Source organism: Amphiura filiformis, chromosome 11, assembly GCF_039555335.1.
Source record: "Amphiura filiformis chromosome 11, Afil_fr2py, whole genome shotgun sequence".
Classification (NCBI taxonomy): Eukaryota; Metazoa; Echinodermata; class Ophiuroidea; order Amphilepidida; family Amphiuridae; genus Amphiura; species Amphiura filiformis.
Window position 1 is genome coordinate 30,854,514 of NC_092638.1, and position 27,880 is coordinate 30,882,393.

At 38.0% G+C, this 27,880-nt stretch overlaps 1 protein-coding gene across 1 annotated transcript; it reads left to right on the forward strand.

Annotated features, from left to right (window-relative positions):
* Positions 1 to 3,552: 3,552 nt before the first annotated feature.
* Positions 3,553 to 4,725, forward strand: LOC140163629 (uncharacterized). Its single transcript, XM_072186944.1, has one exon. It carries the CDS (start codon positions 3,553 to 3,555, stop codon positions 4,723 to 4,725), a length of 1,173 nt encoding a protein of 390 aa, XP_072043045.1.
* Positions 4,726 to 27,880: the final 23,155 nt, after the last annotated feature.

A 27,880-nucleotide genomic window follows, 5' to 3' on the forward strand; every position in this document is an offset into this window, starting at 1 on the left:
ATGTGAGACAGGGCCGGAACACCAGATATTGTACCCTGTATTGTACAATCCCGGCGGACTGGAAAGTGTGTAAAGCCTTATGCGTTCTTAGACAATGGTTCCAACGCAGTTTTTGCACGGACAAGCTACGTTGTCAGCTCGGCTTAAAGGGGTAAGGTGTCACATTACCAGTGCAGACTCTCCTGGATGTGCAGATGGTTGATGGTCGCTTGCTAGATGATTTGGAGGTGTCAGACCTGTGCAAGGAAAATAAGATAGAATTACCAGGAGTGTATGTGTGGGGAGACCAGATGCCTGTCTCAAAAGAAGATATAATTACAGATCAAGATATCAAAGAGTTCCAGCACCTGAAAGATGTAAAATTACCTACTTTACATGAAGAAGACGAAGCTGAAGTTGGACTTTTGATTGGCAACAATGTGCCTAAGGCAACCGAGCCGTGGGATGTGGTCCACTCAGAAAACGGTGGGCCATACGCCTACAAAACACTGCTCGGTTGGGTAGTAAGTGGTCTAAATAGACAAAATACATGTAAGGCAGTGTCTGCCAACAGGATTATCGTTGGAGACGATATCGAACGGAGTCTAGTAGAAATGTATAACCACGACTACAGTGAAACACTAGCTCAAGAAGAGACGGAATGGTCAGAAGAGGACAAAACGTTTATGGATCTGATGGCCAATAAGATCACAAAGGTTAATGGACACTACCAGATGCCATTGCCACTACGGGATGAAAACATCAAATTACCCCATAATCACCTAATGGCGGAACATAGAATGGCGCATCTGAAAAGACGCTTCAGTAAAGACCCAGTATTTAGAAAAGAATACACAGAAGTTATGCAGGAGACCATCAATAAAGGCTACGCTGAAGAAGCTCCAAAGATAAACATAGACATTGATGGGCGAATGTGGTATCTCCCTCATCATGGGGTATATCACCCAACAAAGAAGAAATTGAGAGTAGTATTTGACTGCGCTGCCAGCTTTCAAGGATTCTCCCTCAACAAGAACTTGCTTCAGGGGCCTGACTTAATGAACTCATTAGTTGGTGTGGTCTTAAGGTTCCGACAAGAACATATTGCTATCATGGCCGACATTCAAGCAATGTTTAACCAGGTTAAGGTCCCAACCAAAGATCGGGATTTACTACGCTTCTTGTGGTGGCCTGAAGGCAATATTAGTAAGCCATTAGAAGAGTTTCGAATGACTACTCACCTGTTTGGGGCCACATCGTCACCAGCATGTGCTAATTACGCGCTCCGGTGTGTAGCAGAAGAGGCAGATGAGGCAGTGAAAGACACCGTGCAGAAGAATTTCTATGTAGATGATTGCCTAAAATCTACATCCTCTGAAGAACAAGCGATACAGCTCATACAAAATCTCATGGAAGTCTTGAAACAAGGTGGTTTCAACCTCACCAAGTGGGTGAGTAATAGTCAAGCTGTAATGCAAACCATACCATCCAGCCACAGGGTGAAGACAACTAGTAGCCTAGATCTTGGTGAGAGTACACCCAATCAGAAGGCGCTGGGTATGATGTGGCTAGTGGAGTCAGATGAACTTGGGTTCAAAATTGAAATAAGGGATCGACCACCAACTCGTCGTGGAATATTGTCGGTAGTCAGTGCTATTTATGATCCTCTGGGTTTCGTCTCTCCAGTTATACTGCCAGCGAAGAGGATCCTCCAGAGTCTCTGTGAACTTCAGGTCTCGTGGGATGAACCAATCCCAGACCTGCAAAGAAAACAATGGGACCGGTGGCTGAACAGTATACCTCAGATATCAGCATTCACAGTCCCAAGATGCTTTGTGCCAGTCGAGTTTGGAAAGCCAACTTCGGTGCAGTTACACCACTTCAGTGACGCCAGCGAGATAGGTTACGGTATGGTATCATACCTGCGGTTCACCAACCAGCGAGACGATGTGCATTGTGCTCTAGTGCTTAGTAAGAGTCGTGTGGCGCCGTTGAAGCAAGTGACGATACCAAGATTAGAACTGACTGCAGCTACAGTAGCAGTGAAGATAAACCATATGATCCACAAAGAGCTGGAAATACAAATAAATGACACCATCTTCTGGACCGATAGCACCACAGTGTTGCAGTATATTAGAAGTGAAACCAAGAGATTCAAGACCTTTGTCGCCAATCGCCTAGCTATTATCAAAGACGGATCAACACCTTGTCAGTGGAGATATGTTGCAACCTCATTGAATCCAGCTGACGATTGCTCGAGGGGTTTACCAGCCAACAAGTTTCTTGAGAATGAAAGATGGATTTGTGGTCCACAATTTTTGTGGAAGAGAGAGGCTGAGTGGCCACAGAATGAATCATGTGAAGAAATGCATAGAGACGATTCGGAAGTAAGGAGAACAAGACTCAAGAAATCTGACAAGAATACTGCTAAAGTAGAAGAAGAAGAAAAGAAAGCAGTAAAAGCGGAAGAAACAAGTTCCGCTGAAGTAGAAGATGAAATGAGAGCAGTAAAAGCGGAAAACACAAGTTCCGCTAAAGTAGAAGATGAAATGAGAGCAGTAAAAGCGGAAAACACAAGTTCCGCTGAAGTAGAAGATGAAATGAGAGCAGTAAAAGCGGAAAACACAAGTCCCGCTAAAGTAGAAGATGAAATGAGAGCAGTAAAAGTAGAAGACATGAGTACTGCTAAAGTAGAAGACATGAGTACTGCTAAAGTAGAAGACATGAATACTGCTAAAGTAAAAGAAGAAGAAGAAAAGAAAGCAGTAAAAGCAGAAGACACAAGTTCTGCTAAAGTAGAAGAAGAAGAAAGGAAAGCAGTAAAAGCGGAAGACACAAGTTCCGCTAAAGTAAAAGAAGTAAAAGCAGTAAAAGAAATCATGAGTACTGCTAAAGAAGAAGAAGAAATGGAAGTACTAGAAGAAGAAATGAAAGTACTAGAAGAAGTCCTCCAAGATGATGATGACCCAGAAGTAGAGAAGGTGGCAGTGAATGCAACCTTTGTGAATGATCAAGAAAATCCTGTTGACAAACTACTGAATCACTTTTCCCAGTGGCACTCCCTAAAGAAGACTGTTGCTTACCTGTTAAAAATAAAGGGAATACTTTTGCAGAGAATCAGGAAGAGGAATACTCTGGCTAAGAAAAGGGAAGGAGAATTGAAGCAAGCTCCGCAACCTAGTCAGTTTCACCTGTCAGTAGCAGACCTCAAGAGCGCTGAAGAAGCCATTGCTCAGTATGTCCAGCGGAGAACATTTGCAAAGGAAATCAAAGTGTTAGAAAACCTCAATGATCAGGCGAGCAAACGCAAAGAAGAGCGTGGTAAAGTCAAGCCCTATTTACCGGTTGGATCCTGTACTAGATAATGGCATCTTAAGGGTAGGAGGACGCCTGAGTTTAGCGGACATATCCTCAGAGGCTAAGCACCCAATCATCTTACCAAAGAATACAGTAGTGTCAGACCTGATACTCCAAGACATCCATCAAAATTCAGGACATAGTGGAAGAAATCAAATGTTGGCAACTCTGCATGAGAAATTTTGGATCATCAGTGCTAATTCATCAGCAAGAAAGATGATAAACAAATGTGTGATATGCAGACGCCAAAGAGCCAAAGTGATGGAACAGAAAATGGCCAATCTTCCTGCAGACAGAATAACCCCTGAAGAACCGCCCTTCTCCAAAGTTGGCATGGATTTCTTTGGACCATTAGAAGTCAAGCAAGGCAGAAGTATGGTGAAAAGATATGGAGTAGTATTTGTGTGTCTCACTTCTAAGGCCGTTCATATTGAAAAGGCGAACTCATTAGACACAGATGCATGTGTAAATGTAATTAGAAGATTTATGGCACGGAGAGGTCAGGTAAAAGAAATACGTTCTGACAATGGAACCAATCTTGTAGGTGCTGAACGAGAGATGAGAAAAGAAATCAATACTTGGAACCAAAGCAGAATCCATGATAGCATGCTACAGAAGAATGTGGATTGGATCTTCAATCCCCCAGCTGGTTCACACCATGGTGGAATATGGGAGAGACAAATTAGGACCATCAGAAAACTCATGTGTAGTATTGTGAGAGAACAGACATTAACAGATGATAGTCTCCATACTCTATTGTGTGAAATAGAGTCCATACTCAACAACAGACCAATAACAACAGTTCCTGGAGAGTCTACTGACCCCGAACCACTGACACCCAATCACATACTGTTGCTGAAAGGCGATATGAATTTGCCTCCTGCAGTCACCGGAAAGCTGAACCAGTACGCTAAAAGGCGATGGAAGCAGGTCCAATACATGTCGGATCTGTTTTGGCGAAGGTGGACTAGAGAGTATCTCCCGCAATTACAAGAACGGCAAAAATGGCTCCGCCCAAATAGAAATGCTGAAGTTGGAGATATTGTGTTGGTGATAAACGAGTCAACCCCAAGAAATATGTGGCCGCTTGGCAAGGTGGTAGAAACATGGCCAAATCGTGATGGATTCATTCGACGAGTACGTGTAAAAACCAAGAATAGCATACTCACTAGACCAGTAGACAAGTTATGCCTATTGCTAGAAGCGGATATTCCAGATCAAGAGACGACAGTCGTCGCATCAAGTTCCAAGGAGAAATCAACACCAAGTCAAGTCCAGACACCTGCAGATACCAGTACCAGTGCAGCTAATGTGAACAGTGATCAGATTGACAAGACTCGAACCAGATCAGGAAGACCTGTTAAGCCAAGGAAGCTTCTCGACTTGTAAATAAAGAATGCAAGAAACATGAACAGTAACCTGTGCATATTTAGAACTGGAGTTCTAGCCTACCAATGACTTATATTATTGTATCAGCTTACGCTAATTTGCTACTTGTGTAACATTTGGGTCACGCAAGCTTCGGAACAGCTGATTACAATAAAATGACTTGCAGTGCACTTTATCAGCTTACGTTAATTCGCCACTTTTGTGACATTTGGGTCACATCAGCTACGGAACAGCTGATTGCAAGAAAATGACTTACAGTGCACCTTTATCAGAAGAAAATGACTTGTGCACATACATGTATATATCTGCTAACGTTAAATTGCCACTAGTGTGACATTTGGGTCACATCAGCTTTGGAACAGTAGATATGCACTAAATGCACTTGAAAAGTATTTCAAAGGAGCCTGGTTAACAACCTGAAGAAGTGAATGATGGAATCCTTCTTGCATCCGATGCCAGATATGGATACACATGCGTAATTGTGCCTACCAGCAGCCTTCAACAACCAGAACAGTCTTCGGTGGTGTTGGAGCTGTGAACTATTATGGAGGACAGATATTATACATGCTATAATGAGTTGTAATGTTTGTGCACATGCAACCCCTTCAGTTCATCAACTATGAAAATGTTTGCTGCAAAGTAGGATTTCATGAAAATTTAGGTCAAGTAACCAAATTGAACTACAAGATGTGCAACCAAAATGTTTGAGTTTGCCTATTTAAGCTACACCTAGTAAAAGTCAAGCTAGCCAACAAAGCCCAGCATGTTTAAAATCATCTCCCTTTTGCCACCCAGCAAGTTTCACGATGTGTCACTTGTGTGCCATGTAGTTATTTCATCAGCAAATTCTAATGCCAGGTTTGCATGCACACACATTTATTTGGTTTTTAAAGGCAAAAATTGCCATGTTTGAGCCTATAGCTATAGCTGTGGCTGTCGGAAAGTTTAAATTTTGGCACAACCAATCACATGGGCTGGCTACATGTAGTTTAAAAGATCTCACTATTATTAAAGTGAAAATAGAGGCAAGTTACGAGCTATTGCGCTGCTAAAGATTTTTGTGTGGCAATGCCAACTCCATTCAAATGTGCATGTAGTCGGAACAGTATGAACATGTATGTCCAGTCTACAGTTGAGCAAACCACAAGTGGTGCTACAGATTTACCTTCATAAGTGGACAATGGAACATTAGTATTGTATAAATGTTTGTTTATGTTTACACACGAAGCAATTTTGATTTTGGAAACTTAAAATCTACAAAAATTGTTGTGTAATTGTTTTAAAATGGTTTCTAAATCTATTTAGTCAGGATGATTTGGTATTGCACTCTTTAGTCATGTTAGTGCAAAATTTCATGCTGTAAGAAATTGCAGTGCTTATTTACATGCAGCACTAAGTTTCGGCCTGGTTGTTTTTGAAAGAACTTCCTTTATGTACCAAATCTTACTGAGTGTTGTGGATGTTCAAAATGGGAACATAATTTAAGTATCCTTGGGATTACTCAGTTTACCGCTAATCTCTTATTCTAGATGATATAGAGAGTTTGTTCAGTTCAAATTTATCTCATACTAGATTTGAAACTTTTCAAATTACCAAATTTGTTCAGAGAGTATATTGATCTAAAATTGAGTTGAGTGCCACCTTTGGAAGTTAAAATTTGGCATGTAATTTTATTTGGAACTTACAACTTCTTGGCACATGTGTTAATTTCTAAGCAAATTCAAGATTTTGATCTAGAAAGTTGTGTCTCTGGACATTTTAATGTTACATGAATCTGAAGTATTTTCAATCCAGTAAGAAGTCAACATGTGCATTATGTCTACATGTAATCACAGTTTTTATTATCTGGAACTGAAGTCACATTTATGGATGAACAATGAACACACAGTAATATAATTGAGTCAGTGAATCTAAGTGCACAGAATAACTTTATTCTAGATTCATTCCTTTATTATGGAAACTTCATAGTATACATGTACATTGTATACATACATTGTATTTTGTTGTGTATAGGAATCAAGTCATATAATTTGCATACACTGTAATTTGTTTGCGTAAAAATTACTGCAAAATTACTTGTTCAAAAATTTGGCACTTAAAATGCTAGAAAGGAATTGTCAAGTTCGGAGCTCCTCATTTTGGACAATTAGGGGCCGGAATGTAAGTGCCATGCAAGTTCAGTCAGAATTGTGTATAGCGCCCTCATGCATACAGTGCAGTTCGATAGATCAATACTGTTCGATAGATCAATGCGGATCGATGCATTGGCTGTTCGGGGCTCTCTACTCGGTAACTCTTCAAAACATGTGTTGCCCTATTGTTTACACAAAGTTTTTAACCGTATTTCCATCGTTATGTTACAATAAATGTTAAAAGAAACAAACAAGACAACTGCTTAGATAATATTGATTTGAGAGTGGCATCGATGGAGACGTGTCTAGAACGAGAATTTGGTAAAATGGTGAGAAATTATCAGTCAGTCTGTGGGGTTAAGATCAAGCATGTTTAGGGTGACGAATTCGTGGAATCAAGCAATCGGACCCTACAAACAATAATGCAATTGTAGAACATTCAAATGTTGATGTATATTATGATTCATCCAGTCGTAGAAACAGAGGTGAATTATAAATAAAATACTGGAATAACTTTCACCCAATCTCATTGGACTTCATCTGTATTAGTGACAATATTAAATTCACTCAAGAGAAGTGCACGGACAACAAACTCGCATTCCTTGATTGCCATGTCCAAATTAACAACGAACGGAAAGCTCACAACAGTAGTTTACCGGAAGCCGACCCACACAGATCATTACCTGCAGTTTGGGTCGCACGACCCACTCGTCCACAAACTTGGGGTCATACGCACTCTCCACTACCGCGCAGAAACAATCATAAGCGAAGAAATCAACGTTCCGCATGAGAAAAATCACATTGATGGAGCTTTAAGGAAGTGCGGTTACCCGGACTGGGCTTTGAGCAGGCCAAAAGAAAAATTGACGCCAAAAAAGCCCCAGTAACCCACAATGAAGACTCTGAACAAGCCACTCGCAAAACACTGGTAACTATCCCCTACTGTGCTGGTGTCTCTGAAAGAGTAAAGAACATCTATAAACTCTTCGGCATCACAACCGCGTTTAAGCCGGTAAACAAATTGCGCGGAAAACTAGTGCATGTTAAAGATAAGCCCCCCAGAGACAAACAGTCCAACCGTGTCTACGGTTATAAGTGTGGGGATTCGGACTGCACAGAAGCGTATGTAGGAGAAACAAAGCAATCCCTTAAAGCTCGTCTTGGTCAACATAGACGTCCTAGTTCTACGGACTGGCAACCGGATTCTTCTATATACGCTCATGCCAAAACTTCCGGACACCAAATTCATACGGAGGATGTTATCATTCTAGATCTTGAGGAGAGGTGGTTTTCGAGAGGGGAGTTCGAGAAGCGATTTGGGAACGAGTGGAGAAGCCATCCCTCAACAAACGAGGGGGCCTGAGATTCCAACTGTCGCACGCCTAGGATTCGTCGATTGTCATTATTCCTTGCCGATTGACACATGACCAGTCTCCGACTACGATCAATACCGGAGCATCTTTGCAGTTGCCAGATGAAGTCCAATGAGATTGGATGAAAATTCGCAAAATTCGTAAGTTATTCCAGTATTTTATTTATAATTCACCTCTGTAGAACATTCAATTGACTAATCTTAATAAGGGTGTGGACTGTGGAGGACAGCATTAATAAAAGCTTTAACACTCTAAATATAAATCATTGCCGTCATCAGAGTAAGTCATACACCTACCTAATTAGTATAATGACCCTTGTCATATTAGTACATAATTCATGTATTCGATTTTGACACTTCGGTGGTCATCGGCTTGCAAGGTACCATTTTTCTTGTGTTGACGCTATGGACACTAACACAAATTCCACATAGAATCCACGAAACAGTAATCTTTAGTGGGGTTCTATGGAATTTTTTTACATAGATATCATATTTAACCATATTTTCAATCTTCATTTTCACTAAATTCAAAAACAAATTTGGTGGATATAAAATTAAAGTAAATACTCAAGTTATATGTCATGTACAGTTGATATCCATATATTCTTTTAAAATAGGATGTTTCAGTTTTCACACAAATATATTTCATTGAAACATCCCACTCGGCTATTTCTAAATGGTCATCCTTTCCGTGTGCGATAAACTAGCATTTATTCTAAAAACACTTTTAGAAACATTTCATTATGGCGTATACTGCAGAATCAGAAAGCCGTAACTCACTATGACCATCTCTCACAAAATGAGCATAAAGTTGGCTCCTTGCTTTGGTCTTCAAAAATGTCTTTTATTTTCTATTGAATTTTGTCATGATTAAGGGTACTACACCCCTCGATAAAGTTTTGTCTATTTTTGCATTTGTCTCAAAAACTAATAGCACAGTGGTAACAAACGTTATGTATTATAGGGGCAAGAAATCCAATTACTACAGTGAAATTTCAGTGACGCAATACAAGCTGTTTGTTATTTATGATAAGAAATAAGGTACCGCTAGGATGTACCTCATTTCCTATCATATTTACTGAACCGCTTGTCTTGAGTCACTGAAATTTCACTGTAGTAATTGGATTCCTTGCCCCAATAATATACATAACTTTTGTTACTAGTGTGTTATTAATTTTGGTGAAAAATGCAAAAATAGTCATAAATTTACCACAGGGGTGTAGTACCCCCTTAATGGATTGTATCTTCTATAGTGCCCTGACGACTTTATGCTCATTTTGTGGGAGCAGTTGATTGTGAGTTGATGCTTTCTGGCTCTCAACATCCGACATTCTGCATTATCATCATCACATAAAAAAGAACAAACCTTTTACCGATTGACTTCAAAGAAAAGATTTGAACTAGTGTCCCCTATAGTTTATTAAACAAACTGTTGGGATTAACATATGCTGCACCTTTTATTTTTCTTTGGAATAAAACTGGTTTGTGGGGTGTGTTACAGATATTGCTATGCTTCTACTGAACAGATTTGAACATTGCAGACCTCCATATAATAAATTATTATAGATCCTTTTTATAGATTGTGTTTCAATTCTATTACACTTAGTTTCTTAGATTAGCTTAACTACATTTAGTACATCCCTACAAAATGTTTTTACAACGCATTTACCTCTATCCAACTAGCATTTTACACGATATTTTTATTTACATTTTTTAAATAATATTAGTGTTAACAATTCTTTATCATCTTTAGCTTTTGTTTGACTACTGTCTGTTTATTAGTTGTCGCATTCTCCGTTCTGTTTTCTGGTTGCATTTTTGCGTGTGGCACCCAATAGCGGTAAAGAATGCTTGCCGATACCGCGCGTTGCATGCGCTGTAAATAAGCGGATTAATGGCCGAATTTAAGACGTTTAAACATTTTCCAAACCATCCAACTATGTACAAGTGTTTGTCATCTAAAGATATTTGAAAATGACGGGCCAAAACGTAGTACATTTGTACGAATTGGAATGGTATCAGACATAGGAAGAACGCTATGCCATTGATGACCAACATACGAGCTACCGAATTACGCACCTGTTGTGCCTGAGACTGTTGGTTACCGTTACGATCTCCTGTTTCACTCACTTCTCGCTTGCTGAGACGGTGAATGATCAAAGCGTACAATACAGTATTGAGAACTAGAGCCACTATGAATGGTGCAAACGGACAGATACCCGATATGTCAAGATATTCATACGAGACTGGACTGCAAAAGTTTACAATTGTCGGTAAGCGATAGTGGTACTTTTCAGGCCAAATAACGCACATGATTTCATGATTTCCCGAATTTGGCGCTATAACACATCCTATTGCAAAAGCTGTAACCCACGATATTATGACCAATTTAATCGCGCGGGATTTGGTGTTCATCATCCTGTGTTTCAATGGAAAGCAAATAGCAAGAAATCGCTCTATGCCAATTAAGGTAACCAGCCATATGGATGCAAAGAATGGAATAACAGGCGATATATTTGTAGTTACACACTCTGTCGTACTTTTCCATGGATCACCCAGGTCAAGCTCCGAGTTCCATATATATTTATAAAAGATCTTGAAACCTGCCACAATTATAAACATGATATCGGCGCAAGCTAGGTTTGTAAGGTAAAAGTTTGTCAACGTCCGCATTTCACGGACCCGAACGACGGTCAGCAGAAAAGCAAAATTTGTTAACAACCCGATGACTGTAAAAATCGGTAACACCGTGCTTATCATGACTTTATCCGTCGACGTATACATAAAGACATCTTCGATGATATATTCTGGCAAATAATACATTATTTGTAATGAACTATCTGCTGGACAGTCTGGAATGTCATAGGGAACAGGGTGTGGTGCGAAGGAATCAGCAAACGAGTCATTACTGGTCTGTAATTCGCCCGGATTTTGATCCATTTTCAGTGTGTCCTTTTACCAAAAATATAATTATGAATAGACTTATAAAATTGCTAGAATACAATATACGTTTTCTATCCAGTAAAAAAGAAAGCAATTCATAAAATTGATCAATATCTATAAGCAATTATGTTGGCCGCATATTTTTACAACTAACTTTAAAATGTCAACTATTCATTTTGAATACCATGTTGTTGGCAATTTCGCGATATTATAGAAGTAAACATTCATGTATTTCATTTATTTACATGTCATATACCTTCAATGAAGTCTTTAATTGTACATTACAATCCAATAAAGGAAAACAAGTAGTCAAATTAACTTGATAATGTTAAAAAAGTAAAATCGCGACGTCAGTAGAGTATCGATGTCACTTGTTCAATTTGAAGACACTGATCTACTAGCAGTAATCAATCAACATTAAAGAGCTCAGCGTTTCTGTAGCGTCTCGTTTCCAAGTATCTCCAAGTGTGCTGATTTTATTCGCTATATCCACATCCAATTCAATGGATTAAACTGTTGGCTCTGGCATAAACACTTTGCTGAAAAAAACCCACACAATTCCTTATCCTTAAACCTCTTTGTGTTATGCAATCTCAAAAAATAAGCCATAAATGTTCATCTTATGACAACTTCGCATTCGGATAAACGGTTTCAATCTAGACACGAGCAGAGATTGATGCTGTGAGAACCTTGTTCCAAGGCTGAGTAAAGATGACATCCAGACTCAACTATTGTAGTATTTTACTATGAATTGTTGATTTGATAATATTAACAAGCATAGTTATCGGGTGTGGCCTTATGAATATTAATATTGAAAATTGTATATTGTAGGTTTCTCATTGGATAATATCTTGTATGGTAATTAGGAGAAGTTACTCATGTCCATATAAGGTTATTTGACACTTGGTATGCTGGGCATAAACACATTCTGCCATCGGTAACAAATTAAAAAAAAACATATTCCGTCTATGAAAAGCGTCTTTTGATGGTTCTAAGGAACAGCATAATATTAAATACCGCAAAATAATGGCGATGTATGTTACTTGCTTTTACTCGCTGCTAATTGGCCGTAATAGAAAAGCTTTGTTTATTGAGTGCGAACAATTTAGAAGTTCAGAGTGGTTTCAGCACGCATTTCAAAAATTCAACATACATGTACTGATTTCTGAATGTTTATATATAACAGATTATGCGACGAAGCCCGATTTTCGCCGTGCGTAATACGGTCCGACGTCATCAAAAATGTGCAATCCAGTCAACCTATTGGCATTTCCTACAATAGTTTAAAACAATTTTCGAATATATCACACTTCACTAGTACGTTCATGCGGTACCTCTGCATTGAACCATATCATACTGATCACTCGCACCTATAAGATTAGTGTTACGGTCACTAAAATGACCCAGGCCAAAATCAGCTGCTACCGAGTTCACAGAATTAATCTTAATATTACTACAAAATCTCTTTTTACTATGGTTACTAAACTAAGCCTGGAGATCTTGATTGGCTGACTTTCTGATGAGATTTCTTTGATGGTCTCAGTTCTTGATCCAAGATCTGGCAATATCCAATATTTTGTCTATCAATATCTTCGCTGCTATGCTAGTATTTTCCAAATGGTCTTCTATGTTAACCGTAAGCTCTTCTTTCGGAGATCTCTTGAGCAAGCTTTCTGCTCTACTTGACAGACCGATAACACACTATGATGGTCAAGCAAAATACCACAGTTTGTTGATGGAGATATTTCCGTTTGCCACTTCCCAAGACATAAGAAATCAAGTCTGATAGGTTTGTTGGAACAGATGGCATTTTAGCAACTTCTTGAAAATGCCAACAGTCTGATCAGTTTGTTTCATTCTTTTGGTCCAAAGCATGAGAAAGATCTTTCTGCGAATAACACACTATGGGTTATGAGTTGAGTAACTGAGGAGATGATGTTTATGACCGCAGTTGTCGACGAGCCGGTTTTGGCTGAAGCAAATCAGAGATGTAACAAGGAGACAGTTTGTGGTGAGTTTTGTAGACCAGAATTATGTAACGTCTTGGTGCAATATCCAATGCCATCGTATCAGGTTCTGATATACATTTTGTGGATTTTGATACTGTGAACTCAGCCTGTAATTGAGCACCGAGCTCAATATGGTTGATGTATAGCATGGTAAAAAAGTACCTTTTATCTGTTATGAATATCCAGGGCAATGTGTTAACTTCAAAGGCATTATCGAAAGGTCAGTTTTGACCTTGACCTGACTTTTAGTACAATCACTTGATCTTGAATTCAGAAAATAACAGCAGAAATGGATTTGGCACTTCCCAAAACACCTGAAGTAAAAGTAGTATTATACATTATTCTAGGGAAAGTGGTCCAAAAGTTCAATTTTCAAGATTGCGCCCAGCGGCATTTTGGATATTTGACCTTCAGAACTACACACCCCAGAACCCATTAAAAGTGGTATTATAATTATATTATTCTAGGGCAAGTGGTTCAAAATTTCAATTTTCAAGATGGCGTCCGGCGATCATCTTCGATATGTGACCATAGATTAATAAACACACAGATTGGAATTTTTCATGCCTGTGCCCTCTAAGCGTACTCGAATTCAGCTGACGCCGGTACAGCGTCCAGACTTGACGACATCGCTCATTTTACGCGCGATGTTTCTTTTGTGTACGCTCGCGCTATCTGGCTAATAATTACTTGGTACAGCAGAGATACTAAAATGAATACCCGGGATCGATACATGTGAATGTGCTATGCACGATTTGATATTCAGACGATAAATCTTTGGATACCGGGGTAGAAAATGATGAATATCTCCCGTATTTAAAGTTCATCTGTGTTGGTAGTAAACATAATTTAGTGGTTTAAACCTTTGATCACAACACAAAATCTCTGAATTGGGTTGCCAGTCTGCTGATGAAAGTTGAAGTTGAAATTCCAGGTACGCAAATTTTTGTGTTGTGATCAAAGGTTTAATACACTAAATTAAAATTAATATCTCCCGTAATTGATTTAGTCTAAAGAAGCCAGATTTGGTTCCTTGCACTTGAATATATCTGTTCAACGGATATGATAGTCGTTAGCTAGCGTCTTGAGAAAGAAGCGTGCGTCTTGAACTCAAAAACGGACAAGAATATTCTGATTTTATATGTGCCGAACTATAAACTATAGTGCAGCGTGGGCTAGCTGCACTCACTCGTGCAAGCAGTCTAAAAGCATATGACCATTGACCTCATCAATGGCGTATACATGCTCACTCACACACAGAGAGGTCAATTACCAGGCTATTAAATAGTCAGTAGCCTAAGTCGGATGCCCTCGGCTCATTATGCGTCTCAAAGGTCGGAACAAAATGGTCATGCGTGGCTGTGGATTCAAGCTACCATGGCGATTTCTGCCATGAATATATCGGGGCGATGACACTGCGCGGTACCTGACTTAGCGTCGATCCCCATAGGCAACATGCCATGATTCCGCGGTATGTATGTGACCTTCAGCACCTGACCTTGACCTTGAATGGAAGAAATAACAGCAGAAATAGATTCTTCACACCCAGAGCCCCTTAAAAGGAAGGGGGGTATTATACGTCGTTCTAGGGATTTATGCAAATGCAATTCACCTTTTCGGTAAATCCCATAAGCCCTTGCGAGTATCACCTGAGAATTCCTCATTTGACGTCACGCCGACTTGCAATGCGCAGTAACGATGTTCGATAAACGATGTGCGCATCGGCGCAGATCGGCTTGACGTCAATTTCGGCAACCAATCGGAAATTCTTCTAGGACCCCATTTGATTAAGAAATCAACAAACAACAACAACAACAACAAAACCAAAAAAACACCAAAACAACAACAAACAAACAAAACAAACAAAAACAAAAACAAAGTCATAGGAAATACCATTTCTAGGTTCGCCAAATGGACTATTCTGCGTGTGCGCATCCGTTGCGCCGCGCCGAAGCACTTCACATACGCACATGGCGTGATTGCGCATTGCTGTAATTGGTAAGTCCGTTTGAGCCTGTTCGGATTTATGATTAAAATTATTGTAAATTTCAACAAATTTTAGACAATAATATCTTGAGATTTGGTTGTGTGATGAGTTAAAAATGACGGTTATGAATTCGGTTGATGACTTTGCATGCATCAGTTATAATGTCGGGGATTGTGAAAAATCTAAACATTTTGCTTTGGGCTTCGGAATATCCTTCGGGGTTTTGCAAAATGTTTTCACAATGCCCTCCAAATAACCAATAATTCTATTTAAAAGACTTTGTAGAATCTTGATCACAATTTATGTGCATCAGAAACTGGGGGGAAGGGGGCTCAGCCCCTCAATAATTTTGGTGCGGAGGCTGGAATATCAGCCCCCAATAATCCTAGGTGATGTTAAAAAATTCATAATTATACCAACAGTTTAATTATAACAGCATTAACAGACGAAGGAACCTGCAAAATTGACCAGGGGCCGACTTTACGTGCGTTTTGATGTGGATGGTCACATATATTCATTACGTTTGGGTTTTGGAAAGAACCTTCTGTTAAATCATGCATTACTCGATTACTCGATTACAAATCTCTAAATCCCTTTCTTCTTGTCTGTTGATATTTTGAATAGATTATGATACTAAATGAACAACCAGCTTGGGCAGTACGCACTAGGCCCTACATCTCATAGGACAATAAAGCTAGCGCTCTGATCGATTCTTCCTGCATATCAATATGCTTCATTTACATTACATTACAGAGATAGGACACTAATCGGATCCCAACCAAACCATGTAAACAATGATCACCTATATTACAGGTGATATTACAGGTCTATATTACAGGATTAGATTAGTAAAATATAATGTATTTGCAAGTATTATTTTGATTGAGCAGGGAAGGTGTGATATTTTTTTTTTTATAGTAGTCTAGTTGCCGGCGTCAGGTATACATAGAATTTTTTTATGATGATGACATGGACGTACTGGTCATTATGTATGATGCAAACTCATAGGTGTTGTGCGTTTGGGAGGGGGTGGGGGTTCAAATGACCCCATAGGATTATAAAATCAAAATTTCAAATTGCTCAAATACCTCTTTCAAATATATCAAATTATTTACATAAATAAACAAAAACAAATAAATAAATAAATAAATAAATAAATAAAATGAACAAATTGCAGCGTAGCATTAAAGTAGGCTCTAATCTGGAAAAATACATCTTAGTTAACCCTAACACTGGACCCTGCTTTTTGGGATCGGAAGTCAAAGAAGATCCGAAAAGTCAAGGAGAAGAAGAATTTTGACTTGGCACCCCTGGATTCGAACCTTTGACCCCTCGCATGCCAACCACACGATCACGGTCCGGTAGCTACACGGGTTATTGCTGCCCGGCCAGCAGTTCCGTGCGCATATGACGCTTAGGCTGATTGCGTCATCGCAGACCCTGGGATTCATGCATGCGCATATTTTTTCATCGTAAGATTTTGTAAGATTTTTGGGTGTTAGGGTTAAAATCATAAATATAACCATTGCTGGCAGGAGGACTCGAACCAACGATATTGATATTAGCAGTCTGATGCTCTACCACTGAGCTATGCCAGCATCTAGTGATGAGGGTCGAGTTTTTAGCTTATACAGCGTTTGTCTGTGATAATGCCGCTTCGTGAAAGAAATAAATATAAAATCTCAATTTTTAATTTAAATTTATTTGATAATTTTTTAACCTATATTTTCTTTGGAGCAGGGACAAATATTTCCCCTCTTATCCAATTTGACCGCTAAATGAGAATCTACTTCTTTTATTACTGATTTAATTCCGCGATTTGTTCCATTAAGCAATATCAAAGATTAATGTCAAGCATCTCACAACAGATATTTAGTTGGCTTAATGGTCTTACACAGTGCTTTTTAACCGGGAGGTACCGAGATCGATTCCCACCTCTGCCTGCATTTTTTTTCAAGACTGGAAAATAATAACCTGACATTCGCCGCTGACATTTGTACTGCAGAAGCGGAGTTATAACTTGTTAAACTTTGCTCCTTCCGTAAAAGGGTACATTATTTTGGCACTACATTATTTCTTTTTTCCACATTGCTGGTATTAAATATCAAATGGTCATAATTGTCAGTCACTTCAAATCATCCCCAACTGAACGAGGTTCAGGAATGTCCTCTCATTGTTAATTGTTGGTTAACCCACCACTTGAACAGGATTTAGCCAAAGCAAATAAAGACTTAAGCTTTTTACTAATGCTATACATAAGTATAAACTTATTATCCTCTTCAACGATAGGATTAAAGATTGGTGCTTGACTGGAATTACGTGCTAGTGTCATTGGTTATTATTAAAGGAGTATTTCGTGATCCTAGCATCCTCTTTTTATGACATTTTTCAGTACATATCCACGAAAAAAGCCTATTCCCAACATTTCAGTTGATTCCAATTTTGCGTTTGCGAGTTATGCATGATTATGTGTATTACACTGCTCCATAGACAATGCGTTGTAATTTCGTTCTGGTGCACCAGAACGAAATTCAAATTTCACGATATCTTTGCTAAACGAATTAATCTGCAAGAAATATTTTGTACATAAACATTATGTAGCCAGAGGTTTCCAGTGATATAACAATCTCAACTTTTTGTGGGATAAGGGGGGGGGGGGATGAGGCTGTGGATCACGAATTGCCCTTTAAAAGGCAATAAGGTGTGTAATTGCAATATTTCATCTGAATAGGAAAGACTCTCTACATCGAACCATGGATGCTGGTGGTTCGAATTAAGCCCGATCCTGACTCCACTTCGCAGCGCGATGCGATGCTTTTCAAACATCTCAGCATCGCGCGATGAAATTAAAATGTACAAGTGGAGTCAGTATCGGCTTTAGGAGATTAGAAGGTATCTTCCAAACCCAATTCAAAATGTAAACGATTTGTAATTAGGCCTATTTGGAAAATGGCAAAGTTATATTCTGTATAACTAAACGCATACTTTATTATTTGCTTTAATGAGACATCCGTAATTAATTGCTTTTTTAACAAAATAATATGCTGTACAATGGCTAAAATATAGAAAGCTACATTATGTTATGATTAAACCAGCAAAGAGGGTTGTAAATTAATACATTACAAGTACCTCACCTGACTAAAAAAACAACATGGCTACAAGAACAAACTCATGGTTAAATTTGCTATCCGATCACATTCAGCGATCCCAGCGAAATTATAAAAATATTGAAATTGTGTATAAATCCTTTAAAAGTGAAGGATAAGTCGTTGTCATTTTAAAACACCTATTTGTGTTGCTGTTTTTTGGACCAAAAAAAAATCAATATCTTCTATACGAAAGGTAAAAGTTTTCATTTGATCGTCGGCTTTTCATCACAGCTACATACAATGAAAGTACATATCATTATATTTATAAAGTTTACTTCGAGGACTGTTAAATTTGAAAACTATCAATATTTAATCATTTGACATAAAATGTGTATTATATCGCGAATTTCAAAAAATCAAATTCATTTGATATCAGACATTCTTCGTATTCAGAATGCAATTTGATATATCTGATGTGCCCTCATGTCACACAAAAAATACTGTCCAAACGTTCATACCTCACCCCTTAATTGCTACAGAAACAATTATACTTCGAAAATGTAGATTATATTAAAAACTGTACCGTTATATGGAGGGTGTCAGAGTGGAACACATAAAATAAGGGGGAAAGAGGGTTTTATACAGGGGTCAAAAAAGAAAATGTTCCCATTTTGGCCAAACATATACCAATATATTGACATACTTATATGTGTTAGTGATAATAAAAAAATACTTTCATGAAAAAAAAAGGCAACCATTTTCATGAATTGATTAAAAGAATTGGACCATGAATTTATATTTTGTAGCTTGACTGCAAGAATACCAGTGACAGATTTGCATTTTTGATGTGAAGATTCAGAACAAAATTTGTTTGACCCATATATTAGACACCGTTGTTTGATGTGATCATTTATTTATTTTTAAAACAAAACAATAATATAATGTTCAATTTTAGACCTGAATAATACAAACAGCTATCACACTAATAAACTGTATATACATATATTTTGTAGCAATTGTTAACATAGATTTTCGTTTCTATATCAAATTATAAATTTTTACTGCTTTTTTGCCATTTTGTACATTTGTGCGCAAATTGAGGGCGTTATTTGCATATATTTTAATTTAAATTAGCCAAATAATATAAGTTGTACTTTACATTTCAAGATAAAAAAGTTGTTTGAAAATTCCCTTGTCATTTGGTAGTCTTTTTGCTGATGTTCCAATACAATTATAAAAATGTCTACCCCTTGTAAAGATGCAAACAAGACTTCAGATAAATAGCGCTATCATTGTTCAACTTTTCTCTAAAATGACTCCGTTTTACGTGCCATCAAACAACCGTGTAGAACGAACCGAAATGAATATAAATCTTCATGTTTGCCATGAGAATGGGTCAAAAACTCATAGATATGCATCCATGTAGTAGATTTTGCATACCACGAAACCCTGAGAGTCTAATCTGCATTTTGGTATAATATTAAACTGTTCGGATGGGTTGTCCCAACAAAAACCCAGAATTCTTCTCCTGATAATATAACTTCACTTCAACAACATTTTTACAAATTGCAACAGTCAAAAGTACTATTATACTCCTGTTTGCACCTGAGACGATACGGATGTTGTCGTGTTTGTAAAAGTTCGGCCTGTTCTAGCCATTCTTGTATGTTCCTTCAGTTTAAAAGCTTCCAAATAAGCCCTTCTGTATCGCCGGTTGGTCAAACTATAAATAATTGGATTCAGAGCAGAATTAATCAAGAAAAGAACTCTGCCAACGTAAATGGAGAAAACATCGATGGCATTAAGGAAAGCGTATGGTACGTTGCAGAGGAAAAATACCACGCCGTTAGCAATCAACATCCTGGCTACAGCATTCCGAGTCTGAGACGTCTTCTTGGCAATAGTGGAGTGTTTGCCGAGTTGGTAAATAATACGCGAATACATGATGCTACTAGCTGTTACAGCAAATACAAATTGGATCAAGTCAGTGGCCGCAACAGCAGTCCAACACCAAGAATAAATATATCCACATTCTTGTATAACTGTGGCGGATTCATTCGGTAACAGTAAACAAACGTTGACTGTAGTTTGGGGTGTCACGAAGCCCGCAAAGATCAGCGCTATCAGCCACGCTCCCAAAACCATGAAATACGTTCGAGTTTTACTGTTAACTAACAGATGCCAGATTGGGTGACATATTGCGAGGTATCTTTCAAATCCAACCAGTGTAACTGTCCAAAGTGAGGCATAATAGCAAACATATACAAGAAAATCTCTTACTGCGCAGCCATATTTGGAGGGAATTTTTACATCATATTCTGGCATGTATAACCACCAAAGTGTTGAAAGAAGGCAGCAGCTAGCAAGGAACAATCAGCAATAGCAAGATTGGTCAAGTAGATAGTGGTATTGGTTCTCATATACTGCACACGATAAACCACGAATAGGAAGGTGGTGTTAGTTATTAGACCAAAGCCAACAACAATTGGTAGCAATATTACAACAAATGACCAAGAAGCCGAGGAATATTCAAAATACGAAGCATCGTAAGAGTTGTTGGCGTTGCAAGCTTCCATCGTCATTCTCTATTGTTTGCACTGTTGCTTCTGAAAGCATTGCTGCTTCAACCTACTCTGCGCTCAAGGAAAATCATGCCTGATAGACATGTAAGTGGACCTTTTGTGGCATAAAACCGGATCGATGAGGGCTTAATTTTTTTATAAAGTCTAGGAGCCGATTATACGTGATTTTTCAAGGATTTTTGAAATGGATTGAAAATAGGCCTATAGTTACTAAAAATTTGATTAGCCTTCGATTTAAAGATAGGATTTACTTTAGCAATTTTTGATTGTGATGGAACAATACCCGTGAGTAAAGACCTATTGAATATGTGAGAGAGTGCCGGGGCAATTTCATTTATTATTGATTTAAGCAAGTTATCTTTATTATTTCATCCGGGTTGGTTGGGTTTAGAAAAATGCTTTTTTGATGATTATTAGATTTTAGTGGAGAGACGTAATTTACATGAGCAAGAGTTATTTTGTCTGCTAATTTAGTACCAACGTTATTGAAAAAAATCATTGAAATTATTTATTATCACATTAGAATCAGTAATTTTCTAACTATCCGTACCCTTGAAAAAGTCGGGTAATTTAAATTTTTTATATCTGCCGAGGAGATTATTTAAAGTTTTCCAAGTTTCTTTCATGTTAACTTTATTAGAATCAATTTCTGCAGTTTAGTATGTGCCTTTTTGGCTGCACGTATACATGTTTCTATATGGTCCTGCGCCATGAGTTGGGATACTTGATTTGGCGGTGGAGTAACACTTTTCCTCTTTAAGTGATGTTTATGATGTCACATTTGCCATAATACCTGTCATACAATAATAAATTTGGTGTCATTTTAAAGAGTAATCTATACTCTTTCCATGGCAATAAATAAAAATTGGTTCACATTGTTTCAGTTTTAATTAGGATTAATTAATTAATAAATTGGTGATTGCAGTGGCGGCTAGGGAGCCATTTTCACACTTTGAAAAGTTTATTTAAAAGAAACGGGAAGGTCCATGTGCCATAATCATAATCAGTAATCTTATCACACATTGACATAGCTTATCTGTTTGAATTATACCAAATCGGGTTACAATAATAATAGCCTTTATTCCTCCCATTATTCCAAACACGGAAGTGTTGGTGAAAAAATATGTACCTATATTGTTATTGTTAGGCGTTTCTGGAAGGATACGGAGTTGTAAATATCTATTTCCGTGAGAAAATACATGATGTAAATGAAATAATTTGGGACTGAAGAATTTGTTTGGCCTAATTTGTATTATGATCAATTATGATAAATTTAACGAAAAATTAAATTCCAACTCATTCAGCTGACTTTCATGACTTTAGACACCGCGGTTCTCGGCAAAGAGAAGTTTCAAATATGGGGTGTGGCGGGTTTCGGTAAAGGGTATATTGTTGGTGTGTACATGTACTTCATATCTAAACATCCTGGCAACTCATTCAGAGCATGCCGAATTGAGACACATCGATTCTCGGCAAAGGGAAGTTTAAACCTGTAGGCCGGTTTCCAGAATAAAGAAAATAATGTTTAGGGGCGGTGTTCGTGGAAGTAGTAAGAACGAGGTAATAAACTGCAACTCATTCAGAGCAAGCCGACTTTACCTATACTAAGCAATTATGTTGGGCGCATATTTTTACAACTAACTTTAAAATGTCAGCTATCCATTTTGATCAAATACAATTGTACCATGTTGTTGGCAATTTTGCGATATTATAGAAGTAAACATTCATGCGTTTCATTTATTAACATGTCATTAAATCAAGGTCGCCTTTAATTAAAGTCGTAATTGTGCATTTATGGCGGCAAACAACGAGCAGTCAAATTAACTTGATCATCAAATAGTAACTCCACAAAGTCAATACAGTATCTGCGTCACCTGTTCAATTTGAGGTCAATGATCTACTTTTAAAGCCACGATTTCTCCGCGTTACAAAATTTAAAACCCGTGTTGGATTTCCGTGATTTTCCGTTTTCCTCTATAAAGCACTGAAAAGTGATAACAAACATGTTTTAAAAGTGTATTTTGTTTTACCTTTTACTATAGTATGCATCATAGGCCAAGATTTAATGTTAGTATGGATTGTTTACTGCTAAATAATCACTTTTCTTTGTTTTATTTTGCAAATCAACACATTTTAAACATTCCCACCGAACAGGTCAAAATCATCGACCAGGATGAGTCATGGTTTGGTCGTGGATTTCGCGAAGCCTGCCATATCAGGATTAACAAGAGCGACCTCAACAGGGATGCCGGGAGATACTACCTGCCCGCCGTGTACAACTCTCTTCTGAGCCGGCTGACACCGTCTGGTGTCAGTGGCTCAGAATAGCCAACAGCGCCCCCACGTGCCAAATATTGGGGCTGAAGACGTCCAAGAGAATACTGGATGAAAGCTTCCTCTCGGTAAGCAATTTCAAGTTTGTGAGAAATAAGAAAAGTTAAACAAATTTACACATGTTTTCACTATTTTGTGGCATTTTTAAATTTCCGTGAGCAAACCCCGAATTCCGAAAATTTTCCCGTTATCACGAAGAAATCGTGGCTTTACATTAAGGGTAAATGCGGTATTGTTGACGGTCAAAACAGCCAATAAAAATCGATTTTCATCATCTAAATCAATTTATCATTGAAAAATAACACTTTTGCATATTTTGCAAAAGTTCATTCTACAAACCATATATCAAACCTTGCTTGATTTATCGTTGTTAATGAGTTATGCACGTTTATGTAAGTGTTGCAGGTGTTTCAGCACTCCTACAACATAACTGAAGAACCACAGGACCTACAAAAGTATATCTTTGATATTTGAATTCTTCTACAAACTCGCTATGAAATGATCAATGCAATTTTTGCCAAAGCTCACTACCATATTAATTTGGATAATGAAAATCGATTTTTTGACTGCTTCGACCAACAATACCTCGTGTACCCTTAATGTTTAACTTTGATAATATTAAAGCACCAAAATGTTCTAGCGAAAGCTGTATTGTTCAACATCCGTGTTGAGTTGTTGGCAGTTACAGCCTATACTGGCGTTGGTATTTTAATTCACGGACGTTGCGCCTTTTTGTAATACAACCAATGGCAGTTATAAATGCTTGTCGATATCGCGCATTGGTAGCCCTGTAAATGAATGGATTGTTAGCTGAATTGAACACGGTAAAACACCGCCCAAACCATCCTATAATGTAAACATGTCTGCCATCTGGTCCGACGGTTGTGGGGCTACGACAGCTGCAAGTGCAAATCATATCAACCATGTGACAAATACAACCCGGTCTCTCTAATAAACTGAGCTCAAAAAGAAACTTATAATTTTTCACAAGGTCATATCTTGAAATCCTGTCCATCAAATTGAACCAAAATTACACACAGATTTACTTCAATACTCTACTCTTAACACATGTCAGTAACCAAGCAGTTATCCAACTGACAGAACAGCAAAATGCACTGACATGGGACAGCTTCCTGGACCACATTCACAGCCCAGCCCTGTTTCATGAAATGTATGAAAAGCAGAAAGCAGCACCATTTTATCATCTGTGCAAGGATCTTGTGTGCATTCTCACAGATTTATTGTCCTGGGTGCCAAATGTTGGGTTGTGAAAGTGAAGGAAGTCCAGGAAGCTGTCCCATGGCCGTGCATTTTGCTTTTGTGTCAGTTGGACAACTGCTTGGCTACTGACATATGTTTTGAGTAGAGTATTAAGGTAATCCTGTGTGTAATTTTGATTCATTTTGATAGACAGTATTTTAAGATATGACCCTGTGATTCACAAGTTGTAAAAAATTATAAGTTTCTTTTTGAGCTCAGTTTATTTGGTCTATAGGCCTATATCGCACTGAATATACGGCATACTTAGCGCCCTTTGTTGGTGCATGTCACACTAAGGTTACTTTTGGTCAATGTTCCATTAAGGTTACTTCGAGTCGAAATTACCCCTCTGTTGGTCAATGTTACATGAAGGTTACTCTTGCTTTCTTGCCCTGCGGGGCCCATCTATATTGAAACTCCACGAAACTCAACTATGGGATTCTCCGGCCTCGGGCCTGCCGACCCTGCGGCCTTGTAGATGTTTTTGCTGATACTGGACAGCATTTCGTTAACGACAGCCCGTCACTTTTCATACTTAGAAATAGCCCGTAACCCATTTCATACTTTTTACTTTTTTTTTAAACTCATAATTTGCCTCATTCGTCACACCCTGCCCTCTATCGGGGGCAAATTTATAGTTTAAGCTTGATGGCTATGGGTTTTTGGAGCAATATTGTTATTCTTTTGGTCGCCATGTATGACAACCAAGCTGGTGGATTTACCTCAGTGTTACGCATGTTGCAATTTTGAATTAATTCTCTTTAAGTATAATCTCTTTGGTACACAGCTATTATTTCCAAAGTCTGTATTGTCAACGTATTACAACGTTATTAAAACGTTATAAGAATATAATTATATGAACTAAACCGTTACGAACATCTAAGTCGCCGAATCGCGTTCTTAATTCGGGCACGTGTATTACGCGAATGCATTATCGCGCGATATAACCCGACAATAAAACGTTTTCTGTAAAACATTTTGTGTTTGGTGGGCAAATCAACTTGAAGGTTCTACGACCACTTTAAGAAATTTACATTTCCGAGCTGAAAATGGGCAGCCATTTTGAACTTGATGGTCAAAACACAAATCATTATTACATATAGTTTTGCTGTTCAACACGCAACCCAGCGTGATCAGAGCTTTAGAGCCTATTATGAAGGATATTCGACGAATTTGAAAATTTGACTTCTGTGAGCAGATAATTGTCGGTTTTAATCATCAAAGTGTGCCTTATTATGGTAAACATAAAAGGTGAGCAATTAGCAGAATAGAATATCAAGAAGATGCAAAAAGTTGCAATTTTACTCATTGGCGGCCATTTTGAATTTGACGGCCATCTTGGAAAGAAATGATTTTGGCCCTTACTCCTGTTTTATTTAGTACACCAAAAGCTACAACTGAGCCAAATTCGGTCCTTTTCCAGAAAAATGCAAGTACTTTCACGCTTTTGCAGGATTGGATTGTTATTAGTGGTGGATTGGAATGTTTCCTTAGTTGAAATTGGAAGGTTTCAGTTTACGCCCTAGGCTGAACATGGACTTCCACCTTAACCGGGCGCACCCTTGGTATCGATGAATATTTGACGCAACCCAGCAAACACAAAAACGTTTTTGAAACGTTTTAAATAAGTTATATTTTGGGTTTTGGTTTAGGTAAAAACGTTTTAATAACATTAAAATGTCGGTTTATATAAAGGTCAGAAAATCGTTTTAAAACGTTTTGTATGAAAACACCCTACAACAATATTTTTAAAATGTTTTCGAAATGTCATTGTAAACTATTTTTGCAAACATTTTTGGCCAAATATTTTGGCAACACTTAAATAACATTATGTTAAAATATTTGCACCCAGCAAACGCAGAAATGTTCTTAAAATGTTTTTTACAAAACGTGTTAATAACATTTAAATGTCGGGTTATATAAAGGTCTTGAAAACATTTTAAAAACGTTATTGTAAATATTTTGGGCAAACATTTTTTGCAAAATATTTTTTCAACCTCAAAATAACATTCTATTTAGAATGATTTGTACCAAGTTTTCAAAAATGTTTTTGGAATGTTATTAAAACGTGTTTATACCCTTTATATAACCCGACATTTAAACGTTTTCTGTAAAACATTTAAATGTCGGGTGCAGTAAATTACCAACAAATGTTATTTAATATTATGAAAACGTTTTATACCATTAATGTACCCTGTATATAATCCGACATTTAAACGTTTTCTGACAACCTTTTATAACCTTTTGCGAATGATGTCGAAAACGTTTTGTGTTTGCTGGGAACTTGCAATTTTCAATAGAGTGTTGTCAAATGGACCCAAAACCCTTTCAAAGAAAGCTCAAATGTACATTTTAATTACAATAATTATATCCCTTCAAAGTTTTAGGGGCCTGAGCTTTCGATCCTAGCAGGATCTTTATCAAAGGCAGAGTTACAGTAACACTATGAAGTCTCAGTGGTGAATAATTATATCCAATCAGAAAGCATGCATGCAAGTATATAACACTGGGACTTCATAGCGTTACTATAACCTGCCACTGGGACTTCATAGTGTTACTGTAACTCGTCACTGGGACTTCATAGTGTTACCCATAGCTACCCATGGGAATATTTAAAAAATAGTCGGACTCTGTGAGTGGTAACTCGCCTTTTTAACTCGCCTTACCTAACTCGCCCATATTGTAACTCGCCTAAAACATGCTATCGCCGATGATTTCTTTTTGCTACTCTAGCCTATACTGACCATAGACCATTTAGGAATGCTCTAGATTAATTGGTCACGTTCGGATAGGCGTGACTTCCCTTGAGCGCCGAGAAGGTTGTGGCAGTAGTCAGAAGCAAAAGTAAAACGATAAATAGTGATGATGGAAGCTTGCAACGTCAACAACTCTTACGATGCTTCGTATTATGAATATTCCTCAGCTTCTTGGTCATTTGCTGTAGTTTTGCTACCAATTGTTGTTGGATTTGGTCTAATGACTAACACCACCTTCCTATTCGTGGTTTATCGTGTGCAGTATATGAGAACCAATACCAATATCTACTTGACCAATCTAGCTATTGCTGATTGTTCCTTGCTTGCTGTTGCCTTCTTTCAACACTTTGGTGGTTATATATACATGCCAGAATATGATGTACTCTTTCCTACCAAATATGGATGCTCAGTAACAGATTTTCTTGTTTATGTTTGCTATTATGCCTCGCTTTGGACAGTTACACTGGTTGGATTTGAAAGGTACCTCGCGATATGTCACCCAATCTGGCATCTGTTGGTCAACAGTAAAACTCGCACGTTGCTCATGGTTTTGGGAGCGTGGTTGATAGCGCTGATCTTTGCGGCCTTCGTGACACCACAAACTACAGTCAACGTTTGTGTACTGTTACCGAATGAATCTGTGACAGTTATACAAGAATGTGGATACATTTGTTCTTGGTGTTGGGCAGTT